The 13,471-nt window shown below is 43.4% G+C and overlaps 1 protein-coding gene and 1 long non-coding RNA gene across 6 annotated transcripts in view; both read left to right on the forward strand.

Annotated features, from left to right (window-relative positions):
• Positions 1-4,528, forward strand: part of PI4KA (phosphatidylinositol 4-kinase alpha) — a 56,815-nt gene extending 52,287 nt beyond the window's left edge. For both annotated transcript variants that reach the window (XM_061466048.1, XM_061466049.1), the window contains exons 53-55: positions 941-1,030; positions 1,900-1,983; positions 3,831-4,528. In XM_061466048.1, coding sequence (XP_061322032.1) covers positions 941-1,030; positions 1,900-1,983; positions 3,831-3,882 — 226 coding nt within the window. In that variant the 3' untranslated portion in view covers positions 3,883-4,528. The remainder of the gene's footprint in view (positions 1-940; positions 1,031-1,899; positions 1,984-3,830) is intronic.
• A 985-nt stretch (positions 4,529-5,513) lies between these two features.
• LOC133275580 (uncharacterized) overlaps positions 5,514-13,471 on the forward strand; it is a 218,879-nt gene continuing 210,921 nt past the window's right edge. For 3 of the 4 annotated variants that reach the window (XR_009745603.1, XR_009745602.1, XR_009745601.1), the window contains exons 1-2: positions 5,516-5,783; positions 7,269-7,450. This is a non-coding gene — a long non-coding RNA (uncharacterized LOC133275580). Of the gene's footprint in view, positions 5,784-7,268; positions 7,451-13,471 lie in introns of all 4 variants that reach the window. The other variant, XR_009745600.1, reaches the window with a different exon arrangement.

The following is a 13,471-nucleotide window of genomic DNA, read 5'->3' on the forward strand; positions in this document are numbered from 1 at the left end:
ATGTTTCTTTTTTTTCCCAAATAGGACAATCACATTTATCACCATTTCAGCTAGAGTTAATTATGCAGGAGATGCGAAAAAGTGCTACAATCGCCTGTTGTAAAATATGTGGGGAGTTTGGTAGCGTCACTCTTCAGCTGTGATTGCCAGCCACTCACAGTAAAGATTTGCAGCTTTACCTTGCTCTCTACCAAGCCAATAAGGCTTGCTTTAATATGCAGGAGCACTAATAAATCTATCTGAATAGGATGTTGTACGTGGGTGGGAGGAGGAGAGTACAAGAGTCTATATAAAAGCTCATTCTATCACAACTATAAAGTATTATCGATGTTATCTTACAGAATCAAAGTTTCTTCAGCTAGTAGTCCCAGAAGGGGCTGTCTTGAAGTCAAGATCAATTTGGTTCCTTGAGGGGGAGCAGTCTGGAGAAAGTTTTGTGTTGAGGAAAAAAAAGTGTCATCCAAGTATCAGAGTAATAGCTTGGTAGGTAATAAGTGTTCTGAGTGGGAGGAGAGGAAGGAGAAGGGAAGCTGGGCTGATGTAGCAAAGAATTACGTAGAGTAATTAGGAATTACAAGATAAGCTGTTACTGTGGTATTGCTGGTTTCAGCCTTTTGTACTGTTTTGATGCACTGATTCACCTGTCTGATGCTGAAGAAATGTTTAATCAAGCACTGTATTGTATAATCCTCCTTGAGACTGTTTATCTTGCAGCATTCTGAATATCTGGTAGTCCAACATTAAGGAGGCAAATTTAATTAAACGGGCAGATTACAAGCAGTGGTATAACTCTACCAGCAAATGAAAGAGGATTGTATGTGTTGATTTAATTACAGAAAAAGGTGTGATCCAGCTCGTTGAACCCCTCAGCTTGCCTGCTTTACCTACTAAAACTGCAGGAGTTTGAGTGCTGCGGCCTTTTTGTCCTCTTTTTCTCTAGGCCTTACATGGATGCTGTTGTCTCACTGGTTACACTGATGTTGGATACAGGGCTGCCCTGTTTTCGAGGGCAAACAATCAAGCTGTTGAAGTAAGTCAGCATATGTATGAACTGGAAAGTAGTCATATGTTCTTCACCGAATGTATACTGTCACAACTTGTGCAGTGAGTAGAGGTATCATGCTACTCAAATCTTAAATGTCTTAATGTTGTAAAAGATGTTTAACTTTTGATTATGGAATATCTCAGAAAGTAGGAATTCCAGAGGCCTTTTTGTAGAATTAAGTTCAAGCTGTTCATTTACTGTGCAAGTACATGATTATCTCTAAGTCTGTAGGGCTAGCAAAATAAGACCATAAAGGAAAGCTCTGCTTTAATTGAGAGGTAATGTGTTGCAGGGTCTGATGTCCTCTGAAATGGTGCTGGACTCTGAAGAACAGCATCTTAAAATTTGTTCTACAGATAATGCAGTAATGAATGGAAATATGTTGTAACACCCAACAACTTGGACAAATTCTGATGTGATACTCTAAACCCTTCAGGCTTATGCCTCCAGGATTAGCTCCAGACTGAGCAGAATTAGTTGAGCATTTCCTGTATGTAATTTCCTACAGTTACCTAAAGATAAGTGCAGATGTATAAAGTATGACGGGCAGGAGCTAGAGGACACTGTTAGTTGCAAAGATGTAAAAAACAGCGGCTGCCTAGAAAGAGGGATCTGCTGTTCCTGGAGTTACCACTAAACTGATGATCACAGCCTCTGTCTCCCCTGTAAGACTAAAGGCAGCAAGTGCTTATTAAAACATTATGTAATTTGAGCGAGGTACTCTCACAAGAAAGTAGGTACTTGCAGCAAGTGAAATCCACACCTGGCTCAGCATGTGCAAAACCGAATTTGTATCATGCTCAAAGAAAGCTCACTAATTTTTACTCTTGCTTTTTGTGGTTTTCTGCATCCAGACATAGGTTCAGCCCCAACATGACTGAACGGGAGGCTGCAACCTTCATCATCAAGATCATCCAGAATTGTTTCCTCAGCAACAGGTTTGGCATCTGTGCATGTATTCTCCCTATGGCTAAAGGAAGGTTATCGAGCTTTGAGCAGAGCTAATAAGTAGAGTTTTATCAGTCAGATAACAAACATTTTTGAGTTGTTGGTATTTTTGATTATGCAGGATAGCAGCTTTGCTGCTGAACATGGTTCATCTCTTCTCTTTTACACTGGTGAGGAGGGCTTAAGCCCAGGCTCTTCAAATAGCAAGGCTGGCTAGTCTAAGGAATGGAAGATTTTCTGTCAGGGTGAATCTCTGAACCCAAAGTTAAGCATTTTGGTTCCTATGGCCAACTGTACTGTTAGGGTTAGATGTCTACTTGTGATACCTCCTTTTATATAGGGTAGGGTCACCTCTACAAAGAAAGGGATAAATAGTAAAGAATGGCAACAGGAGTCGCATGCTTTCTGGTCCAGATTAATAGAGTTTGATCCTGAAGGTTGTTCCTTATTATTTTGTAAGGAGAAGGTTTCTTAAAAAACATGATCTGTTGGTTTGAGTAAGAATGAAGCAGAAACAGAACCACAGTGACTTTCCAAGATCTTTCTCAAAATTGCTTGTAGGCATTAAGTTGCCTGAACATCCTCCTGAAATTCTGAGCTGTTATTCTGTGCAAAACTCTTCTCTAGAAATGAATTCTAATCTTTCTACTATTCTTGCTTTGTTGCTTGATACTACATTAACATATTAATCATTTTGTAGACCATATGTTACGTATGTAATACTGGCTAGGGAAAATACCTCAGGTAGGGAACGTAGGCAGTGTGGGTTCTGAATGTCTTTGTAGCTGGGCCATGTTTATTTGTCATCTACTACTAATTATCAGGTATTTAGCAGTTTAAAAATGAACTTAATCACCAGCTAGCCCATCAACTGTAGGGTTTTTTCCCTTCAAATAAACAAATAGTTTGGTATCTTGTGCAAAGCTTTTCAAAGGAAATTACATGTGAAATGTAATTTTATTACATTTAATACTTTAAATACAATAAATTTAAAACTTAAATATCTTAAGTGCATGTTTTATTATTATTATCCCAGAGAATACAGACTTTGTGGGATATATTGGAGAGTCTAATGCAAACTCTTACCTAGTTCCATTTGGGTCAGATTGAGACCAGAAAGGCTTAAGTCCTGAGATACAGCCCTGCTAAAACTGAATTGGATTTTCTAGTGCCTGCTGGTGCATCTGCTCAGAATCTTAGATCAATATTAGAGGTTACAAAGGCAGCACACTGCAGTGTGCAGTGTGAATGCCCAGAGCCACCTTAGCTCTGATAAGCTGGAGCTTCTCTACCTGTAGCATGGTTATTGTGACCTGAGTAAGCTCTTCCCATGGATAATTGAGTTATCTATAACAAGGCTTAGATTTGTTTGTTCAGTCACTCATCAAAGATGCTGCTATTAATGCCGTTATTTCCCCTGCACTTTTCATTATTGGCATTCTCCTTAATTAAGATTCCTTTTATTTCCACATAATCCTGTCTCCATGCAGGCCTGATGATCTTATTTCATTTAATATGCATTTCCTTCTGCTAAAACAAACCACCAATGCAATGTGAGGTGCCTCTGGCTTATCCTAACACAGGATCCAAGCTGCTGTTGCCACACTGAGAATACTTTTTTTTACCTAGTTTAAACAAGAGCAGGATGTTTTGTGCTGTTCATAACAGTAACTGGGCTTCACAATGCCTTCAAAGCACAGAAGGCTAGTTTTGATTAGCAGCTAATTTCCTTCACCCATGCTTTGTTTCTGTGGGATTTTGATGTTTGTTTCGGTGACAATGGGTGCATTGTTTTTCTAAGCTTTCACTTACCTCTGGCTTTGCTTTTCTTCTCTAGGAGCAGGACATACGACATGATCCAGTACTACCAGAATGACATCCCGTACTGAGAGACACTAGAGATTCACTGCCGAACTGAAACGTGCAACCCTGTGCCCTCACTCCAAACCTGTAATAAATAGGAGATGCTCAGTCACACTTCGCTATCTTCCATCTGTTGTGTATGTGTGTGTACAAGTGGGTACATGTTTCCTGGACATTGCAACAATCACTCTGATTCATTCCTTTCTCTTTACCAGGTTCTATATATTTCTGGTTTTCCTTGGGTTTTTGGAGTTGGGCTGCAATCACGGTAAAACTTGTACTATGATTATGAATGTGTGAAAGATGTAAAGCTTGTGGAGGCCGATGAGTTTTCATGCAATGCAAGGATTTTCTAATACCTTTAAAAAGTAAAAAATACCCTTTCCTGCACAATCCCACAAAATGCCATGGATGGGAAGGGTATGGATTTCTCTTTGGAAGCAGAAATGTTAAATTTTCCTAATTTTACTGTAGAAAAGCCTGATAATCATCCAAGTGGTGATATCTGTGTAGCTGTGTTCATACTTTGCACTGTACATGGTCCCTGCTACGTGGTCAGTATTTCATATGTACATGAAGAATGTATTTTTTCCTTTTGTGTGTTTTAAAAAAAGAGACTCTACTGAAGATATATTTAATCTATAAAATGTAATAAAAGACCTTTAGACTTTGTGTCTGTTGCACATCCTTTGCCATGCGCTGAGTTTTAGTTTACATCGTCCTGCATGGTTGTGTACTGGTCATTATATTGTGACCTTTCTTCCTAATAGAGAAATGGGGATTCTTCTTCAGCTGCTTCACACAGAATGGTTTGGGGTGGAAGGTTGCATCCAACCTGGCCTTGAGCCCTGCTGGGGATGGGGCAGCCACAGCTTCTCTGGGCACCCTGTGCCAGCGCCTCAGCACCCACATGGATTAAATATTAGAAAGAAATTACTCCCTAAATCTACCCTTTTTCGTTTAAAGCTAGTCCCCCTTGTCCTATCACTACGTGCCCTTGTAACAAGCCTCTCTTCACCTTTTTTATAGACCCCCTTTAGCTGTTGGAAAGCTACAATCCTGTCTACCACTACTGCCCATCTTAAATGACATTTTTTATTAATGACATTAATGTTTCATGCAAGATTCCATACTGGGGCTCTCTCGGAAGCTCAGCTCAGGCACCCTCATCTTCAGGGGCCATTTTCCCCCCGTACCCAGCCCGGGCCGGCCCCTCCGCGGCTGCGGCTGAGGTTGAGGTGACTGCTGCCAGCACCTGAGCGCCCCCGCCTGCAGGGGGCGCTGACCCGAGGTGAGCGCGCGCCCTGGGCGGGCTCAGCGCTGAGGGGAATCCGGCAGCTGAGGCGAGGCGAGGCGAGCCCAGCCCTGAGGGGCCGAAGCGTCGGGAGGCAGACCCGGCCCTGGGGCGGGCCCGTGCAGCCGTGAGGTGAGTTCAGCCCTGAGGGGATGGGGAGCGTTGAGAGGAGCGGATTGTTGTCCTTCACAAGAGGGCATCCTCCTCCGCGAGGCCGCCGTGGCCCTGAGGGGAAGGGCCCTGGGCTGGAGGTGTTTGGGCGGACCCCTGGGGTTACTGGTCACCCTTGCAGGGAACAGGGTGCGGGCATGAGTGGGCACCTGCTGTGCAGGGTTGATGACGTGGCTGCACCCACGTCTTCCTCTCGGTAGTCTTTTTGAGTACCTGTGAGACATCACCTAAATCAGGGTGAGTTTCTGCTTTAATGAGGGAACTCCCAGCATGTCCCCTTGGCTCGGGGCAGCTGAGGCTGCTTAGGGGCAACCAGCCCAAAGCCAGGCCATCTGAAGGGGTGCCCTCTGGAGAAGGCGTCAAAAGGCAGTGTGAGGGCGGTGTGCTGCTGTGCTCACAGCTCTGGGAGGCAGGGGCGGGAGAGGGACTATGAAGGCAGCACATTTTGCCTCTGCCTGTGAGGTGGGTCTTTGTGTGTGGTGAAGGTGTTCTCAGTATGGAAGCCCTGGAGTCAGCCTGTTGAATTAAATGGCTTGGGCTTCTGCAGTGGGTGTTAAAGTGGGTCTTGTGCAGCTCTCTGTTGCCTGTGTGATGGGTGGCTCACAGCAAGATGGGCTCTGAGCCCCTGTCTTTGTTAGCAAAGTGAGGAGGTGCTGCTGGCTTTCTAAAAACGATTGGAGGTTCACTGGGGACAAGTCGTGTGCAAGAACTGCTTTATTTATTGATTTAGTTCAGCTGTATTATACAAGCAGCTGGGGCATGGAGTAAGTTTTGTACTCTCTGCCTGCAGTTAGTTGTACCTATTTGGGATCTGTAGGAAAAGGAACTGATTGACACTACAAATGTAGTATGCTTCCTCACGCCTTTCCGGTAACAGGGAGCAGGTGGAGTGATGAGATAAGTTTTCTTCTTTTCTCTTGGGAGGTGGTGAGGAATTCTAATGTTTTGCAAATTCAAGTTAATGCTTGTGTGTATGTATTTTCCTTTTCTGCATCTCAAAATAAATGTACTGTGTAAAATGAAAGCCCAAATGAGTGTCTCAAGCAGTTATGATGAGAAGATCAATTAAGAGCTAGCATAAATGGAGATGGCATCAGAGGTTATTCTTCTGAATGGGTATGGAATAAACGAACATGATTAGGTGTAAACTTCTCAATAAATGCCTGTAGTAGTATTGTTAGAAATATTTGAGATTAGAAGTGGGTGTCAGCTGGCAAATAACTGTATTAGGAATAATAAACAGCTCTGCTAATGCTGGATTTCAAAAGGTTACTCCCAGTTGCAAATTTCAACCCACATAGCAGTTGTTGTGTGTTCTAACATAAGATGCATAGAACCTGCTAGACTGCAATTAAAGTCAGAGTTTGGTATTGGGAAGTGAATGAGTTTGAGTGTTCTTCACAGTGCTCCCTTATTTTCTGTATTTGAGTTAGGCTGGATAGAGAGCTGACATGGTCTTATTTTCTTCTGTTAGGTGTGTTCAGAGAAATGAAATGAAAGCAGCTGGAGCCAGTTGCGTGTAGAGGTCAATTGGAGATACTACAAGAACAAGCTCCTTTGCAGTTATCTTCTTAAAAACTATCAGATTATTGCATTTGATGTATCTCAGTTGTATAATTTCTTCTGCTGTAAAGCTTGTAGAAACTTCATGAACATGTTAAAACTTCATGTTAGTAGGAGTGACAAGCACTTGTGACTTCTTTTCTTGTTGTGGTTTCTGGTGACGGTGTGTGCCAAAGCTCACCTGCTGCAATCTGCAGATTTCATTTTCACAGGTTGATATGCCTGCTTCCCCTCCTCTCAGGCTTCCTGCCCACAGCATAGAGGTGGGAGAAAACTCCCCTATGCTTGAGCATCTGTTGAGATACAGAGAGAATTAGACAGTTTGCATTTAATCATGCAAGGCATCCTAAAGATGATTCTTCCTAAATGGGATCTGTTCTGTAGTTTCTTCCAGATATACTGAGGAGGCAAGAATACCAAGACACTCTAGAATACTGCAACCACTTCAGAGGGACTGAATCAATGCAGTTGGAGACAGCATAGACTTACTTCACCTTCATCCTCCCATCAGAGAAGGATGCGTCCTTTATGCCAGGAGGCTGACAGAACTTTCAGAAATTGCTCAGGTAATTAATAACGTAGAGAATTAAGACCTCCATGAAGGTATTCTGAAGGTTTTTGTTCCTGAACCTGATGCTGGAGTATGTCCTGATGCCTCCACAGCCCTGGGAGAAAAGAGGCATCAACAGGAGGAGGGAGAGGGGGAATGCTCTTTCTTAGATGAAATTCTTTTTATAAAAGATGCTCCTATGGCTTCTTCACTCTCAGAAATTTCAGGTCATGGTGAGAGACAGACTTCCCTGGCTATACCCACTGTGGTTCTTGCTGTGTTGGCCATGCATATAAAGAGCCCTTAAGAAAGGAGCAAAATTTATAGTGATTCATTTGCATCTGATGGACCCGGGGTTCAGTGCTACTGGTAACTTGATCAGCACTATTCAAATGCTAATCTCATTATGTGTGTTGGAGACTGAAGCTCAGCAATCCACCTCCATTAGCACAACGTGCCTGTGTGATGTTCTGGCTGGTCCTGGTACCCCCTGCAGACATCCAGCAAATGCTGCATAGCATCAGGGTTGGTACTGACAGGGAATGGGAATTTGGTAAAGAAGCCATGGAGCTAAGCAAACATGGGAAGAGTAGCCAGAGTCCTCTTTGGAAAATGCTGGAGAGGGCAAAAGGGATTGTAGCCAAGAGAACAGTTTAGATTAGACTTTTTTTTTTCACCATAGGTATGTCCATCCTTTCCCCTTGCTTCCACAATGAATGCTGTGAGAAAAAGAGCAGTAAAGGAATTTGTCCTAAACATAGATACAGCTTAAGAGCATGATTAATAATTCTTTGACTTTATGAAAAGTACTGCACCTATGCTGCTTGGTGTTGAGACATCATGGCATTTTTGCTTGTCCCGTGTATAACAAGGACTAGAATCTGCTGGGCAACACGTGGCTCAGTACTTACTAGATAGGCTGCTTCACTGGCAAAAGTAGATGTGCTATGATAACTTGCAGTCCTGGCATCAGCTGGCTTATTAAATAGCACAACCTCCCCAATACAACTGTTCTGATGGGCAATTGCAACTTCAGCAGCCCTGTTACTAAAGCTTTGCAGTTCGAGGCAATGCCTTTGTGTTTATTTCTGGTACGGTATCAGTTGTCCAAAGGCAGTGGTAGTGTTGCTCTGAGTTTTATTACTCTTAATATGTCCTTCTCCAGGGTCAGCATGGCCATAGTTAGAGCCTCATTGCTTACTGTAGCAGCAAGAAACTGCACACGTGCTTATGTTCAGGTTTAGGAATACTATGCGTGGCTCTGCTCCCTGCCCGGGGAGAGCAGAACAGAGAGGATGACACAGTGACACAGTTAATCACGTAGGCAGACAATGCTAGCAGTTAACTGAAGGGAACCTGAAGTTACCTACTTTACTGCATTCAGGTATTTCTTCCCAAGGGATGCATGGCAGCCAGAAGAAGGGAATTGGGAGTGCTTGTTGGGAGTGTGGATGCAAGTCCCATATGAAGACTATGTTACATACCCTAACACCCCACACATGTCTTTGGGAATTGAAAACCACTTGCTGGCGACACATACGGAGCTAGGAATGTGTCTTGGTCTGTTCTTAAGCAAGTTGTCTCAGTTTTGCAGTGCCAGGCTGGCAAAACAAACTCTGCTTTGCTGTGCTCTGGATCCCAGGTGAGAACAACTGGGCAGGAGCTTTGTGAGGTGTGGTAGGTAACACCTGAGGTACAGTTGCCCCAGAAAACAGGCCTGAAAATTGTCTTTGCAGCCTTGGTAGGTGGCAGTGCTTTCCAAACGTGTTGCCTCTAGAGCTCTGGTAATTAGAGTCAGATGCTGATCTCAGGTCTCAACTCTGCGCTGCATGTGAGGCTGAATGGTGCTGATTGCTGCCTCTGCTTAACTGGGATCCCGCTAATTTTCTCGGCTTCATTAACTGCAGCCTCACAGCTTTGTGGGCTGGGCGGCAGAGGGCACTCCGAAACAAGCCATGGTGCCTGGGACACGCGGCTCTAGCCACGGGGGGAAACAAATGTGCCTTTCCTGTAAAGCCAGCAACTCTGGCAGGGAAAAACCTTGCCGTGACCTTTAGCTGTGACATATCTGTCACGGCAGCCACTGAGTGGTAGAGCTAGCGAGTACCTGAATATCAGATATGAAATTGCTCAAGAGCCTGGCAGTTTGTATTCTGGCATATTCTGCTGAGGTTTTTGACCTTCCGAGGGACATAAAGGAAATACATTTTGCTGACTCTGCACTGTTGTCTCAGGTGAAGCCTTTGAATATATATATGAGTCTCCTTTGGTATAGCAAGTGTGCAGAAATTCATAATGCATTTACCAGAAAAACACAGATGTTTGTCGTGGACAGTGCAGTAGTTCTCCATGTTATTATTGTGCTGGGCTGGGTGAACAGCAGCTGTATTCAGCTCCAGAGACAGCTACGTTTTTGTGGTTCTGTGCTTTTGGAAAGGAGCTTTGGGGTGAAAGGTACTCTACATGTAGGCTCTGTAAGTTGTTATTTTAAGGTTCATGAGTACTTACTAAAAAATAAAAACCTTCCCATGCAACAATATCTCTTACCTTTGAGCAATTTGCCTTGGGCTTTGCTTTTGCAATAGATACAGTGTTGTAGATGGCACTGTGAAGCCTCACAGAATTAGCCCAACACCTGTTAAGATGGGGAAAGAAAACAGGTCCAAGAAGAGAAAACACTTTGCTCCAGCTTATTCATAATTCCTGTGGTCATTCTGAGTATAGTCAAGTAGTATTTAATAGTCTTCCCTATGCTGTCTGTGACAAAGGTGGGATGCGGTGTTTGGGATTCTCTGCCATGAGTCCTCTACCATGGTCTGTGCTGTTACCAGGTTTAAAAAGTGTTGTCTAGGGATGGTTCCCAATAGAAACCTGTGCTCTGAAAAGTGCTTTCTCCTTCTTACCCCACATATAAACTGGGATTTGAATTTCAATGTTTTTAGCATCAAGCCTGGTCTTTAGGTTGCAACCCCAGATAATAAAGAATCAAGCAAGTCCAACTGCAGCTGTGGCTCTGTCACAGATCAGGGTTTAAACAGAGAGGCACACAAACATACAGTAATTCCAAGCTCATTAGCTTGCAGACAAGATGACTAGATCAGAGGGAGGGATTAAGCTGTAGGTAAGAAGACAAACCTGCCATAGAAATACCCGAGCTGGATCCCTGATGAAACCTCAGAAAGACCTCAGGAACCTGAAAGCCCTGTTGGTTTCTGGTACAGTGCTGAAATTATTTTTTTCCCCTGCCTTTCTGCTGACACTGTGATTCTTCTTCCAATTTGAAGAGAATTTTCTTTCCTTTGAGATACAGCTTTTATCAGCTTATGGGACAAGTGACTCAGTGCAGTGCCTGAGGCTATGGGAACAGGGCTGATGTAACCGAGTTCCTACCCATCAGCTGAGCCTGGAAAACCAATTGTGTTTGTGTTTCTGCTTTGTCTCAGCTGAAAGGTAAAATTTCTAAGCTTAAATCTTCCTTAAAACCAGAGCAGACTTAAGAGCAGGTACATCAGTTCCCAGCTTCACCGAGGAGCAGGAATTCATGTTGCTGTAACCTTGTTACATGGGATATATAGTAGACCAAATCCCTTTAGAAGTGCTTGAAGCGAGACATAAGGAGCTTGATTTCTTGCAAAAGATGTGCTCTGGATTTGGGAGCTGCTTTGGCTACTCAAAGCAGCTAGGGAGCATGAGCCCAATAGGATGTAAATTGGGAATCCAAAAATCAGATGCCATTTTTTCATTACTGAGCACATTTGTGCGTCTATGCAAGAGAGCTCACAAACTACTAATGGAAATCGTAGAACTTTTTTTCCTGTTACTAGGATTTTTAGCATTATTTGTAGCAGTATAGGTAAAAGTACTTTTCAGCAGATGCAACTTATACACTAACTCTGATTTAAAACTTACTTACAACTGAGCCTGCTGCAGATTCCTATCCCTCAAAGTTATTGTGGTTTTCTCATTTCCCAGGACTTTGTATCTACTAGTTGTGTAGAAGTGATACAAAAAGCAAAGCTTGCCCTTCACTTTATTAGGCAGCTTTTGCAATAAGCTTTTCTCGAGGTGTAGATGGCCTTTCCTCAAATGGTGAGCCTGTTCTGCCTCTCAGAAAGTTGATGTACTTTGGGAGAAAGGTATTCACTGGACCTGAAATTGCGCTACACTGACTGGGGAGTGCTATGTCTCTGTCCATACAAGCTGTCACCACTAGATGACACCATGACTCTGGCAACAAGGTCCAGATGAACCCTAAACCCAAGGGCATTTTGGCTGTTCTGGAGGGTTTGTGACAAACCCAGAACACGGGCTGGGTTTGCAAACCTTTCAGTGAACGAGGGTCAAGTTTCCCCCAAACGCAGGCTGAGGTTTGAGCAGAATGGGCTCAGCTCCAGGTGACAGGGTGGGATTTACAATTTGGGGTGGAAACCATCTGAACATTTGACTTGCAACCAGGCTGAACTTGGCTGTGGCTGCACTTGGAGGGCCTGTGTGTATTTGAAACAAATCTCAGACTGAAGTTCAGGGAATATGGCCCTGCCTGAGCCAAAACCAGACGGGGTTTGCACATCCCTGCTGAGAACTGCACTAAGAAGGTTTTGTGTGACTTCACTGCTCACTCAAGGTGGGTCCAGGAACAAACCCAAAAGCAGTAGTATCTAAACCTGGTTAGTGGTAGCCCAGCGTCCCTTTTAACCCGTTGTCACTGTGGGTGGTAGGTAACTAAACACTTGACAGGGAGTCATTGAGCACACCTTGCCACGCTGCCACCACACCGTAGTGCAATGGCGGCTCAGCCGCTACAGGGGCAGCCTTGTCTGGAGGAGCATTTTGCTTTCTCCGCAGCTGACTGGGTACTCACCAGCAGAAGGTGTCTGTTTCTCCTGGACTGTCTCTCTGGGCTCCTGATCTTTAAATTATACAGGGTCTAGCAGGCACAACTCTGCGACTGTTCATCAAGCAGTGGCTGTTGTTTGCTGCTTCTTTCTCTTTTTTGTATTTTGTTACAGGAACTGCTTAGGTATTCCCTAGCTTGAAAAAGCTTTGTTATCCTCTAATTACTGTGTATGTGCACCTACTGAAGTTACTTTTTCATAGCTTTTTTCATCCATTTCAGTGAGACTCAGAGGATGTCCACATGAAGCATGTTAGTAAACCAACATGCATGTCTTCTGCTCTTGCAAAGAGTATTTCTGCATCCTGATGTTTGGCAGCTATCATGTAATTATGTGGCTCCAAGGGTAGATTCAGGGAACTGATAATCTAAGATATGTACCATGCTCTGTCACTTCCTTTGAAATTCATGTCTTTCAATTACGGCTCAGTGACAATCCTCACATGCAAACTGGCTGAATATCTTGTAGCAAGGAGTCAGCACAGAGTGAGGGCATTCACCTAATGAGCACACCGTGTATAAGCTACCCCCAAATGCCTGCTTTTCTTGCATCCTAAGCTGGTCATGGCCTAGAGGGATTCCAGCAGATTGAGACACAAGTCTTTTTGGTAACACTGTTGACTCCCAATAGTACTTGGAGATCTGGATTTTATTTTGGCAAATTTCTGGTGCATGGGAGTTTCCTGAGTTGGTAACATCATACATTGGTATTTTCATAGGCTGCTCAGATGGCCAGCTAAAACAAACTAGCTGTATTCATATGGTTATCTTATGCTAATTTGTCATGTGTGTAGAAAACTCATTCAAAGTATCATTCATAAAAGCTTCATTATTATTTTAAGGTTAAGCATCACAGAAAACCCCACTACAAAATGTTCTGGTTTACTGTTTGGTTTTGTAGACAGATTAGTGGAGTATTGTCCCTGAATGATCCCAAAGCTTAGCTCTCCTTGGAGTATGTTTTCTGTGGAAGTCACCTTTCGTGTAAGGCTGGAATTTATATTTCTGGTGCTTGCTGGTATTATGTCTATTTCTGTATTCATGGATGGAGTCCGAGAATTCTAAAAGATTAATTTAAAAACCCCTCAGTTCATAGCCCATCATGGAATAGCACTGTCACTGTTCCTATATTTAATTAACCTC

Source organism: Pezoporus flaviventris, unplaced genomic scaffold, assembly GCF_033815535.1.
Source record: "Pezoporus flaviventris isolate CSIRO_AGI_PZ_B2104156 unplaced genomic scaffold, CSIRO_AGI_Pfla_v1 ptg000041l, whole genome shotgun sequence".
Classification (NCBI taxonomy): domain Eukaryota; kingdom Metazoa; phylum Chordata; class Aves; order Psittaciformes; family Psittacidae; genus Pezoporus; species Pezoporus flaviventris.